Here is a 12,488-nt window from a genome sequence, read left to right as displayed (position 1 = left end):
CTCCTTAAAGCACTCCCTAGGTTGGACCGGACACTAAGGGAGAGTTCTTAATGTCAAGTACTTCAGAAACAACTTTTTATGGTTAAAATAAATTTTTTACTGATAAACTGGGTGCCACAAAGAAAATGGAAAAAATCAGTTCCGTCAGAAGTAAAGAATAAAAAGGACTTGCATTCTCACCACCTAGAAATAAGTACAGTTAGCATTTTGGTAGATAATTTTTTGGTGCATATATTTAGCTGCGTATGTGTGTATTCGGGTTTATTTCTGTTATACAGAAATGGAATTGCACTGGTTTTTATTCTGCCTGGTTTTTTTTTCACTGAATAGATAATTTTGCATAGACATCTTTGCACACTTTTGACTACTATTCTGCACCGTTTTTCATGGCCTCATCTGAAAGAGGCTGCATCGTGGGTTCATTTAAATGGTCACTGATTTTCAGATATTTAAGTTCTTAGTAAGTTTTTTTTAATTTTTTCATTCATAGAAAAAGCTCTGCCATAAAGTCTGGCCACAGAATCCGTGCACGTCTCTGATTGTTTCTTTAGAATAAACCCTCACGGGCAGAACCGCTGGGTGAGCGGTCTCTGCATTCTTAAGACTTCCCACACGGAACCATCGCGGCCTCCGGGCCTCCCACCCGCAGGGGTTGTAGGGATGTGCGTCTGCCTCCTCCCCGAGCTCTCGCCATTCCTGGTGTTATGAGTCGTGGGCCATCCTTTCAACAGACAAGAAGTGGTCTCATTGTTTTGCAGCATTTGGTTACTAGCTGTGTCTAACTGTTATTTATTCAGATGTGTTTCTGGCCCTTGTAAACCACCTCTTCCTCTGCCAAACGTCTAATGTGCCACAAAAGCTCAGCTTCCATTAAGCTTGTTCAGAATCCTGATTCCCGTAAAGCCTTTCACAAAACAGAGGACTTGAAGGCACAGGACTTTTTTTTTTTTTTTTTTTAAATGCTGCTGTCTCCTCTAAGAAGGATGGAAGCGTTTAAGAACCCAACTGACACGCCATTCAGCCAGTAGAGGTAGCTGTTGTATTAACCAGCTCCCAGCCGTATCTGCCAGTTCAGCCTTAAGGAAGAAAATAAATCAGTGCATGCAGTATTTTTAACAACAGTATTTTTTTAAAAAATGTTTAAAAAACTCATGGTTTTGTGGTTTTTAAAAAAACTGCTTATTTTGTATCCTTCTGTTTGACTATCAAGTTGTCTGTGAATATTAGCAAAAGCTCCTGTATGAAATTTATTATTAATCATCTATTTTTAGGCACGAAGCTTTGCTGTATTACGTTTTAGCTGCAGAAACTGGAATCGAAGTGTCACAGACAAATTTAGCACACATCTGTGAGGAGAGGCCCGTGAGTAAATGTATTCTTCTCGGAATAGAAGCTCTAAGGTTAAGGAGGATGAACTGGGGTTTTTAGGGAGGCAAGATTAGTCCCTTGGCTGAAATATTAACGAATTACCTTTTCCTCCCCCTTCACCCCGTTAGGACCTGGCGGAGACGTACTTGGGTGTGAACTGCGTCTGGAGATACTATAATTTCTCTGTGTTTCAAATCGACGCGCCTTCATTTGGTATGTGTGGAAAAGCGGATGCTAAAATGAAGCACGGGAGGCTTTTAATCTTTAGTAACAGGAAACATCTAACAGCTCCGTGTGCCGTGTGGTATTTCTAAACAAGTAGGAGAGAGAAAAATCTCTGCTATTAAGATCGTGACTAAACTGCTCTCTGCCTCACGCTATGGATGTTTCCTCGCCCATTGTCTGCCGTAGCCTTAACCCACCATTTCTTGAGTCAGTGAGACGCCAAGGAAGCTGTTATGGAGAGCTTCTCTGAGCCAGTGCCCTTTGGCTCTCAGATAGGTTCCCTGTCTTCCTCTGCTCTGTAGGGTAGGGGGCTACCCCTAGGAAGCACAGTTCCCAGACTCCTTTGCCCTGGGGCTCCTGATCAGTTCCGTCAACGGAAGGTTCTGGTGGGAGATTGCAGGTTGGGGGCAGTGGGGGGGCCCAGGTATTTCTGTCCTCTCTCTCTGCTTTGGGCTGTGTCTCTGGCAGGGGTGCATTCCCACGGTCCCAGCTCCCACGTGGGAGTCCACACTCTGTGGGACCCGCTGAGCCTTAGCCCAGGGAGGGCAGTAGCTTCCTGCGTTGCTGACACCTGGGAGGCCGTTTGCCTTTTCAGCTCTTCCTACACCCTGGGGGCCACTTCCCAGCTGGGAAATCCCTGTGTTGGACCACCTGACATGGACTCTATTTTTCTGAATAGACACTGAGCGATACATATGTTCTCTTGAAAAAAAAAAGATGTTATTTATTGTATTGTTCTAGAGAAGAGAGGGAGGAAGAGAGGGAGAGAAACATTGGTATACGAGAGAAACATCAATCAGTTGCCTCTCACACACCCCCAGCTGGGAACCTGGCCTGAAACCCAGGCATGTGCCCCAGCCGGGAATCAAACTAGTGACCTTCTGGTTTGTGGGATGATGCCCAGTCCACTGAGCCACACCCGTCAGGGCAATACCTACATTCTTAAACAAAACTTTTTCCTCAAAAGAAAAAATAAAATATATGGCTAAAGCAGAGTAAAGAAGTACTCTTTAGTCATCAAATCTAGGCAGCAAAATCTGAGATGGGGAATAAAGTGCCCCCCGTCCCCCAAATCCTTGGCTGGTTGGGCTGCCATCCTCCCTGATAGATGTATTCCAGAGAGCTACCAAGCAGAGCAAGAAAATGTATCTGGAAATGTGGATACTCAGCAGAAAAGCTTCTCCCCCCCTCCCACCCACCCGCCTACTGACACATGAAAAACTAAAGACCCTAAAGATGTTCTGTATTAGGATTCTGGTAGGAAAACCTCTCAATCATGGGAATGAGCCAATCATTTCAACTGTCATTTCATCTGAAATAAAACCCCTGACAAATGCATCTGTGCCTTTTGTCCTGCAGCGTATTTGAAGATGGGAGACCTGTACTACTACGGCCACCCAAACCAGTCACAAGACCTTGAACTGTCCGTGCAGATGTATGCCCAAGCGGCGCTGGATGGAGACTCCCAGGTAAGCAGCAGCTGCGAGAACAACAAAAAGGGGTTCTCGGTGGCGCCCGTTTGTGAGGTGGCAAGGCCCTGAGTTCTCTCCAGCGCTCTGTCGACGTGCTTCCCAGGCTACAAAGTCCCTTCTCGCCCAGTTTCACGAGCCCCTAACCAAGACCCTGCAAGGACATCAATCATGATGGCGAGCCTTTACGGAGCTCCTCCTCTGTTTCTCCCACCGTTCTCACTGCAGTCTGGTGCGGGTGGGGGCTATGGTTCCCGGTGTATAGGAGAGGATACCACGACTCTGACAAGGTGATACATTGCTCAAGGCCAAACAACCAGGTAGCAGGTGAAGCAGCCAGAGCTTCCGGCTGCAAGCCCAGGAGTCTTTCTACCAGATTCCATCAAACAGACTCACCAGGTAGAAACTCAGGAAACGGGAGGTGTGGTCAAAAGCAAGGTGGTCTGCTTGTACAGTGGACCCAACACTTTGGCCATAGGACTTCGCTCTTGGTGGCATCCTAAGATCTATAGAAAAGTAGCAGAAAGAGTGCAAGAGAGTTGCTGTATACCCTTCATCCGGCTTCCCCTAGTGTGAATATCGTGTATGGGCACAATCCCATTATCACACTACGAAGTCCACGCTGGCTCAGTGCCGTAAAGCACGCTTCCAGCTTTGTTTGCATTTCACTGGTTTTCCCCCTCAAGGCCGCTCTCCATCCCAGGGTCCCACATGGCGTTTAGTTGTCATAGTTCTTCAGTCTTCTCCAGTCTGTAACGGTTCCTCAGTTCTTTCCTTACACTTTTGGAGAATATTAACTAGCCAAGTGTTCCGTAGAGTGTCCCTCGATGTGGGTCTGGCTTCTGTCTTCTCGTGAACAGATTGAGATTATGCCTTTGGGGCAAGCGGAGCACACAAGCGATGTGTCCTCACTGTATCCTCGGAGGTGCACGTGGTGTCTCACTGCCGGGGAGCTTGGGCGCAGGCACTCGGTTAAGGAAGGTGCTTTCTGCTGGGTTTCTCCCCTGAAAAGCTAATAGTTTTCTTCCTGTTTAGTGAGATCATGGGGAGCGAGTTTGCGGCCGTGCAGACATCTCTCTTCTCCTCAAACTGCTGCTGCTAATTTCAGCACCCTTTGATAGATCTTGCAACAATTAGTGCACTAATGATGATTCCCTGTTTCTCTCATTTTCTGGATGTTTGCTAATCAGAACCCTCTCGTGAGGATCTCGGGGCCGTGTTCACAGTGGAAGCTGGAGTAGTTGTTACTCTCTTAGGCAACAGGTTTTGGTGTCGTGCTCCGGGATTTGACTGCAGAGCAGACATTGGAAACTCATCCCTGTCTTAGACTTTTTTTTTTTTTTTTCCAGTAGGCCCTCCATCAGAGCGGTTCTTTACCTGGGCTCAAGTCCCTTATCTGTATCCCTTCATAGCGATCTGTACGAGGCAAGTCACTAAATCACTGAGTCTTCCTGTTCTCTTTTGTGAACTGGGAACAGTAACAACAGCAGCCTCTGGGTTTATGAGACCTTTGATGTAGAAGCACCGAACCCAGCGATGGCCGTGATCTGTCTATTCTATTAATATTTCTTCTGGAATGCAGCATGAATTGGTGCCGAAAGGATTTGCTGGAGAGTCAAACTCCGTCAGATGATGTCTGTTGATACTAAAAATTAGGTCCGGACCATTTGTTTTTTAGCCCGATTTTTATCATTTGGAAAGATAATGTGATAAAAACATTAAAAGATAATTTTAAAAGGAAAAAAAAAACTTTCCATGGCAGAGGCCTTATTCCTTCGTGTCTGCAGGCTCCCTTCAGTCCCTGCCACGGGTGCACGCACCTCTGCAGCGTCACCTCCCGTGCACACACAGGAGTGCCTTTCCCGTATTGTAGGGATGTGTGCATTTTATCGCGCACTGGATGTACTTGTTGCTCTTAACCGCTTCCCATATTCTGTCAAGCTAATAGACTGTAATGTATTAAGCTTTATCTTATGTGGTAGACATTTATTATTTGTTTGCTAATTTAATCATTGATGTGGCACATTTACTCAGTCCCACATGTCTGAGACACTGCCTAGCAGTGGGAACATAAGATTAAAAAATAGACAGAGGTCTTGCCTTCATGGGATCACAGCCCATAAAGGAAGACGAGGAGGTCCTTTCCTATTGGGTTGTAATTATAGCTGGTGCTCTATTTACATTTTCATATTTCCATCTTTTAGCTCCATTTGAATAATTTCTTTGTAATCTAAGGGGCAGTATTACTAAGTCAAGGGCAATCTAAATGGTTTTATGGCTACCTAATAATAGTTTATTGCTGACTTGCTTTCTGAAAGCGTTTTCTAGTTAATGCATCGCCCAGCAGTGGGCACATGTAGGAGGGTCACTGAAATCTGGTCTGCGCTTGTCTGCATTGGTGACTTGATTTTGCTAATTGAATAATTTGAAGTTGATAGTTCTTTGTTGTTTTGAATTGCATTTACTTGATTTCTAGTGGGAAGGGATACTTTTTGCATATACTTGTCTATGATAATTTACTCTTCATATTTTTTAGGTGAATTCTCTATTCTTGCTCTTTGCCTGTTGTTGATCTATTAAAGTTCTGATACTTTAAAAATTTAAGTGACAATTCATTTTTTTTATAATTTGCCTAGTAAATAATGAACCTTAAGCTATTGCATTGCATGTAAATATTCCTCTAGCCTATCTTCTCATTTATTTTAATCTTTTTACTTTTCCATTCTTCAGCGACTTTAAATTTTTACATGGTACTTTTTTTCTTTTCTTGTAATACATTAAGTTTTAAGAGTACCTCCTTTTGAAAGCATGGAGAAGTATTCTATTTTCTGCATGTGTGTGCATCTTAAAGATACTTAACGCTTCCATCTATTCAGAGGTTATTTGGCAGCATGGTAGAGGTTAAGACTGAAGACTCTGGACCTTGTCTGCTCTTTTCCAGCTGTGTGGCCCTGGGAAAAATTCCTTAACCTCTCTGTTCCTCAGTGTCCTCATCTATACCGTGAGGAGGATAACAGTACCTACCTCAATTTGTTGTTATGAATATTCAATAAATATGTAAAAACCAGAGCAATGCCTCACATAGAGTGAATACCCAGAAGATACTAGCTGCTGTTATTTTTTTTTTTTCATGATTATTGCCCAGGATGCTTGTGAGAGCCCTTGGCGTGCATGCCCGGGCAGATGATGGCTTCCACTGAGAGTGCTGTCAGTGGCAACTAAACGGAAAGACCAAAAGGAGACTATGTCCTTAGAACATAGTCTTGAAGTCCTTGAACTCCTTGAAGGGCGACAGACCAATGCAATTTGTAAAGCCCTAATGCTAAGTAAGGTCATCTTTTGTTTATTTCTTGGTCTGGCCGCACACTCAGCTCATGATGGGCAGTGCGTCTCCTCCAGGTAGGACAGTAGCTCCCATCCCCGACGAAGCACCTCTGCCGTCGGGCTCCTCGCCGCATCATGTTATTGGGCCTGCACAGCCCGAGGTGGCAGACAGACCCTGCCTCTGAGGGTCAAGAACAAGGTGTGTGAAGAGGACGTGAGGAAATGCACCAGAGTGGAGGTCTGTGCCAAGAAGAATCGTGAGACTCCTCACGGTAGAGTGTCAGTCATCGGTAGCACCTCCAGCCACAAAAACATTGTGTGAGATCTCTGACATGCTGATGGTGACCCAGAGCAGAGTCGTCGGGGATGGACATGGCCTTCAGCTTGGCGTCCTGGTTCTGTTGGCGACACAGGGCACGTTTCCCAGCGCGTTCTGTCTCAGAGAGTGAGCAGGAAAGGACAGATCCGCCGGTCGACTGGCTTCTGAGCAGATGGGACCCAGCTTCCTCTGAAAGCCTCCTGGTTCCCCTGCAAATAAATGTCTCAGAGGCACATATTTAGGGAAACAATTCATCAATGAAGATGACAAAACCATCTGGCTCTAGGGACTGAAAAAAATATCTAGAGGTTGTGAACGTTTACATGCTAATGAAGAGTATGCATCTGGGCTTTGTTATAAGGAGTTGATGAGCGTGGTTTGTGGCTTATTTTCAGGGATTTTTTAACCTGGCCCTGCTGATTGAGGAAGGTGCTCTAATCCCACATCACATTTTGGATTTCTTGGAAATTGACCCAACTATCCATTCGAATAACATCTCCATCCTCCAGGAGCTGTATGAAAGGTGAGTTCAGAGCCTCTTGAACATTGGAATCTGGATGCTGTTGGCATCTTGGTTAAAGTTAGCCTGACTTTTATTTTGTAACATCACTTATTATAAAAGGGGCTCAGGGTTTGTTCTGATTAGAGAACACTCAGCTGGACCCAAACTTACTTCCACTTTCTAGTTTCTGAGGCCTAAGGTACGAAATGAACTTAACGTGAAGTTAAGGTCCTGGCCAAGGTTTTCTACAAGAGTGGGGAAAATAATGCATCTGCTGAGACCACGCTTTTCTGCAAGACAGGGAGGCATTCTGATGTCTGGCCTCTGGACAGACACTTGGACAGAGCTATTGCTCTGCCAGCCCCCATGACTCTGGACCTCCTTGACCTGTTGGCTTTTTTTTTTTAAGATTTTATTTTATTTATTTTTAGAGAGGGAAGGGAGGGAGAAAGAGAGAGAGAGAAACATCAATGTGCGGTTGCTGGAGGCCATGGCCTGCAACCCAGGCATGTGCCCTGACTGGGAATCGAACCTGCGACACTTTGGTTCACAGTCCGCGCTCAATCCACTGAGCTACGCCAGCCAGGGCTTCCTGTTGGCTTTTTATTGAGGACAGAAGTGACCTTTTCCTGAGATGTCTGGCAGGGTCCTAGAATGTCAGGGCAGGCCTGAACCCCTGAGAGCTGGCTTTCTTCCCTTGCCTCTCATCTCAAGTGTGCCTCCTTGTCCCCAGGCTGAAGGAGGTGGGTTTGAGGACCCGATAATGCTGGTCACGAGTGATGCCAACCATGTCCGCTGACATGTCAAGGCACCCTGTGCTTTGTGTCTGCAGGTGCTGGAGCCACAGCAGCGAGGAGTCCCTCAGCCCCTGTGCCCTGGCCTGGCTCTACCTGCACGCCCGGCTCATCTGGGGTGCTGTCCTGCACTCAGCTCTGGTAGGTGCCGTCTCTCCCACCAGCCCTGCCTCCTAGGTCCCGGGGCCCTGTCCGTGCTCTGACGTGTGCTTCCGGTGTTTGCAGACCTACTTCCTGGGAACCTTCCTGCTGTCTGTGCTGATCGCCTGGACCCTGCAGTATTTCCAGTCCGTCTCAGGTAGAGATTCCTGCGAGGCCAGGGCAATATAAAAATGTACCAGTTCTTCTCCTTTACCAGAAGAATCACCCTCTCCCTCCTCATGCACTGGGTCGTGCTGTTTCCTTTTGTTCAGATGGTTGTCCATGGGCAGGGGTCCTCCTCAGGTTGTATCATAATATCTGGCTGGTGGAAGCCTCTAATGACTTAGTTTTCGAAGGAGGCAGAATTTCTTAATAAGAAGCTTAAGAAATTGAAGTGAAATGTCTTCCCCTATTGAAACTCCCGGCTAGCAAAATTCTACCTATGTGTGCCGTAAAACCCACCTCCGAGGGCCCCTCCAGTGTGAGGTCTTATCCTATTTATTCCAATCAAAAGATAAAAAAATCCAATAGGATGATAAACAAGCACGATGATGAATCAAAATACCCAGCCCCATGGATTCAGAGGGAGGGTCCGAGGAGGAATGTAAAGTGAACATTTATTTTAGTGTGGTTTCCAGTAGTTGCTGTTATTTTTCTGCACTAACGTGGGGCAGTAGCTAAGGACATGGGCACCTCCGTCACTTCTATTTGGGCTGAGAGTCCAGGCGTGGCTACTTATCAGCTGTGTGACTTATGGCGAGTTAGTTCACTTTCCTGATCCTCCGATTTCTTGTCAGTTAAATGAGGTTATAATAGTAGCTGCTTTCCAGGGATGTTAAAAAGGTCCAGTGAAAAAAAGCAATACACATGACACCAAAGGACAACTATAGTTACATCTTACCTGTCGTACGTATTTGGCGTGTAAAACCGTCTTGATAAATATTAGCTATTCCATTGACCTCCCCCATTAGATCGTAAGTGGAGTCAGAGGAAGGCCTTATTTGCGATCTCACACTGAGTAGGTGCTCGAATTTGCAAGCGTGTCTCACGGAGGATTTTGATTTCCCACATCTGGGATGGCTGCGAAAGGACATAACCGCTCACGAGGACCAACAGGGACCTTTGCAAGGGGACCCGTGGGACCAGACGTGGCATGTGAGCGTTCGTGTAGCCGCTATTTGTGGAGCAGATACCAAAAAGCGAAAGGGGCACATTTCCCCACTCAGATTCGCTGGTGAGACAGTCGCTGTTCCGAGAGGCCCATACGGACTCAGCCCCACCGACTCACCTGAGGGGGCAGGCTGACAGGGAGCCATGGGAAGCCCTTCCCGGCTGGATGCCCCGTGGCATACGCCAGCTTATAAATTCCCCTCATGCAAATTCTGCCCCGTCCTAAAATTTGTTGCCAGGTATAGCCCATTTATTTTGCATCTTGTCGGTGTTTTCCATTTCAAATTATCTTTGTCATTTTTACTCTGTAGAAATATTGTTATGATTATTACAAATGCAATTCCGTTGGAGGAGCTGAAAATTGTCTTTATGATTTCATGCCAGCTGGTAGCCCATGAAAATTCATGGGCTGGTGGAATTGCTTTCATCAGAAGTCGTCTCTTTTCCCCTTCCCGGGTCTTCATTGTCAGTCCCTCCACAGCCTCACCTCCGCATCCCTCCTGCCCCTTCGCCTCCTTCCCCTCCTTCCCGTGGACCCTTTGCTCCTGCGCACGTTTCCTTCGTGGTTTTCAAAGTCTTCCGCTTGCTTCCTCCTTAACATCCCCCCCTCTCTGTTCACGGGCCTCAGAGAAGTCTGCCTGGGATTTTAAACATAATTTAATTCTCTGAAGCCTCGAGGCCAAAGGGATGACGTGGCCTGCCCCATGATCACCAAATAAAGCCCAAGAAAGGATGTAGGGCAGCGGAATGTTAAACGTTCCCCAACGCGCCATACTGGAAAACACTCATTATCATCCGTGTCGAACCTATTCTGTTATCTCCTTACATAAGAAATACGTTGCAGCACATTTTTGGTGCCCTGACGTGAATGATATTGAACCTGCCTACATACATTATTTTTTTAAAGACTGCTCTAACATCAACATAAAGAAGTAGAAAGAAACTAATTATTATAAGATAATATCTTTTTCGGTATGTAAATTCTAGCCCCGTGCTTAATTTTCCTGTGCTCATGAATCACCCAGGGATTGCTTGTTAAATGCAGATTCTGGTTCAGCGGGTCCAGGGCAAGCTCTGAGATTCAGCAGCTCTGATGAGCTTTCGGACGACGTCCTTTCTGCCGTGCCATGGACCACACTTTGAGTCATAAGGGCCTAGAAGTAAAAAAAAAAAGAAAGAAAGAAAGAAAGAAAGAAAAAGACAAAGTCTCTACATACTCACATATTTCCAAAATGTGCCTCACCGCGGCAGTGCCTGCCAGCCCTGCTAGAATTAGTGTCGAGGAAAAATATGTAGTGAATTATTTTCGCATTTTTCAGGTTGCCGACCTGAGTGCAGATGGGTCGGGAACTTTGATATAAGAGGGTACTGTTCCATCAGCGGTGGGGTGATGGGGGTGGGGGTGACAGAGGCCCAGAGAGCGAGGAGGAGCCACTGCAAGGAGCCTCTCAGGAGGCAAAGATTTCGCCCCCGGCGTCACCCCGATGAGGGGTGCGAGGCCCCATGACCTGCCCCGTGGGAGGGGGGAGCTGTAGCAGATGCTGGTGGCAGCCGTGGCGGCGTGAAGCAAGCCCAACGGTGAAGCAGGACCAGACTGGAGAGTGAGGAGTCCGCCTTAAGTAGCTTCGTGTAAGGATTGTGGGATTAGGGATCTTTGTCCTTTTGTGTCATTTGGAGTTTTTTCAGTCAGTTGTTTGTAAAAATTACACATTTATGGTGAAACCTTTGCACTGAGGTGTCCATCCATTTTGCTCGCAGCTCCAACTACCTGCATTTCCCCCCACCCCACCCCCTGCTGAGCTCACATGCCCTGTGATGGCTAGTCAGCCAGCACGTCACTGCACTGGCCACATTAAGTTGTCCTGCGTTCGGGAGGCTGGCGGTGCAGGACAGTAGCCAACAGCACAGGCTCGGAGTCAGGCTGCCTGGATGCTGGCCCTGCCACTGGCTGAGTGACCTTGGGCAGGGAGCCTATCCGTGCCTCAGTTGCCCCTTCTGTAAAACAGCGGAAGTAGTACAGCTACCTCCTATTGCAGTTGTGGGAACCAAATACGACAAGAGAAGTAAAGTGCTTAGAACTCCTCACGTGTGAGCGCCTGAGCAGTACGTCCTAGGGGCACGTTACGTGCAGTGACGGCACACTGACGGCGGGTAGTGCCTGCACCAAAATACTAGCTCAGTTTGCCTCCGCAACAGACGCAATGGCCAGAGCCTGGCCCGGTTTTCTATGTTAGTAGACTCTGTCTAACACACAAAATGCTTTTTAAGGCATCTAAACAAAGATTTCAACTAGTCTGTCAAAGGCACCAAAAGAAGTCCACAAGAAATATCGCACACCTTTCTGTTTCCTTTCAGGGGACTTATTTTTGACTCTGAGCTTCCCTTCCACCAGGCTGCTCAGTCCTTCTCGAGGCCGATGCCGCCCAAGGGAGCGCCAGGGCCCCTGGGTCTCAGGTGGCACCAGGAACACTCACGTGTCCCAGGTCTGACAGAGGAACACACGCAGTGTCCCAGAGCCTTCACTGTCCCTGCGGGTCTCTTGGCTTTGCAGCTTCTGGGTCGCCTAGAAGTCCTATCATCTTTGCCAAAGCTGAGCCCCATTAGCCTTTTATCTCCCGATATTCCCTTCCCAGATGGCTGGCGTGCAAGGTGAGTGCTTCGCTGACGGCACAGCCCACTGCCAGGCTCAGCCACTTTCCCAGACTCCAAAAAGGCTCCTTGTCCTGCTTTGGTGCCTCTCTAAAGCGCTTCCCCTCTCCCCTGCCCGCCAGGGATGCCAAGCGTAATTGCCTTAATGGGTTCAGGCTTTCAAAAAAAACAAAACAAAACAAAACAAAAATCCCCAAAGCAAAGTATGTCTAAAAACATCTCCATTTCTGCTCTGCCACAAATCTCCCAAGACCAAAAAAGAAAAAGCATGGAGCCCGGCTGGCTACCTGGAGGAAGGTAAAGGGAAGAAGAGGGGAAGAAATGTAAATGACCATTTCAGAGATAGAGTCCTGCCTGCCCAGTGTTCGTGTAAACTTTGCGTCTAAATAGCACGCGCAGCACGGAGCGGGACTTGCGGACCTACCAGCTCCTCCGAGTGACGAGTAACCTTTGAAACCAAGGCCAGCCCACTCGGAACATTCATCATTTAAGCCAGCTCATCCTTTCCGCCTAAGTGGTTAGCCTCA

The 12,488-nt window shown here is 47.1% G+C and overlaps 1 protein-coding gene across 1 annotated transcript in view; it reads left to right on the top strand.

Moving 5' to 3' along the window:
• The window catches only part of SEL1L3 (SEL1L family member 3), a 96,036-nt gene that overhangs the window by 79,084 nt on the left and 4,464 nt on the right, over nucleotides 1-12,488 (top strand). Inside the window, exons 18-23 of the mRNA XM_045834544.1 lie at nucleotides 1,272-1,362; nucleotides 1,497-1,581; nucleotides 2,953-3,062; nucleotides 7,101-7,228; nucleotides 8,040-8,142; nucleotides 8,227-8,299. Coding sequence (XP_045690500.1) covers nucleotides 1,272-1,362; nucleotides 1,497-1,581; nucleotides 2,953-3,062; nucleotides 7,101-7,228; nucleotides 8,040-8,142; nucleotides 8,227-8,299 — 590 coding nt within the window. The remainder of the gene's footprint in view (nucleotides 1-1,271; nucleotides 1,363-1,496; nucleotides 1,582-2,952; nucleotides 3,063-7,100; nucleotides 7,229-8,039; nucleotides 8,143-8,226; nucleotides 8,300-12,488) is intronic.

Source organism: Phyllostomus hastatus, unplaced genomic scaffold (genome assembly GCF_019186645.2).
Source record: "Phyllostomus hastatus isolate PE091 unplaced genomic scaffold, TTU_PhHast_1.1 phas_contig_196, whole genome shotgun sequence".
Classification (NCBI taxonomy): domain Eukaryota; kingdom Metazoa; phylum Chordata; class Mammalia; order Chiroptera; family Phyllostomidae; genus Phyllostomus; species Phyllostomus hastatus.
Note: the sequence above shows the minus strand (reverse complement) of the source record. Positions and strands in the feature narration are given on the sequence as shown.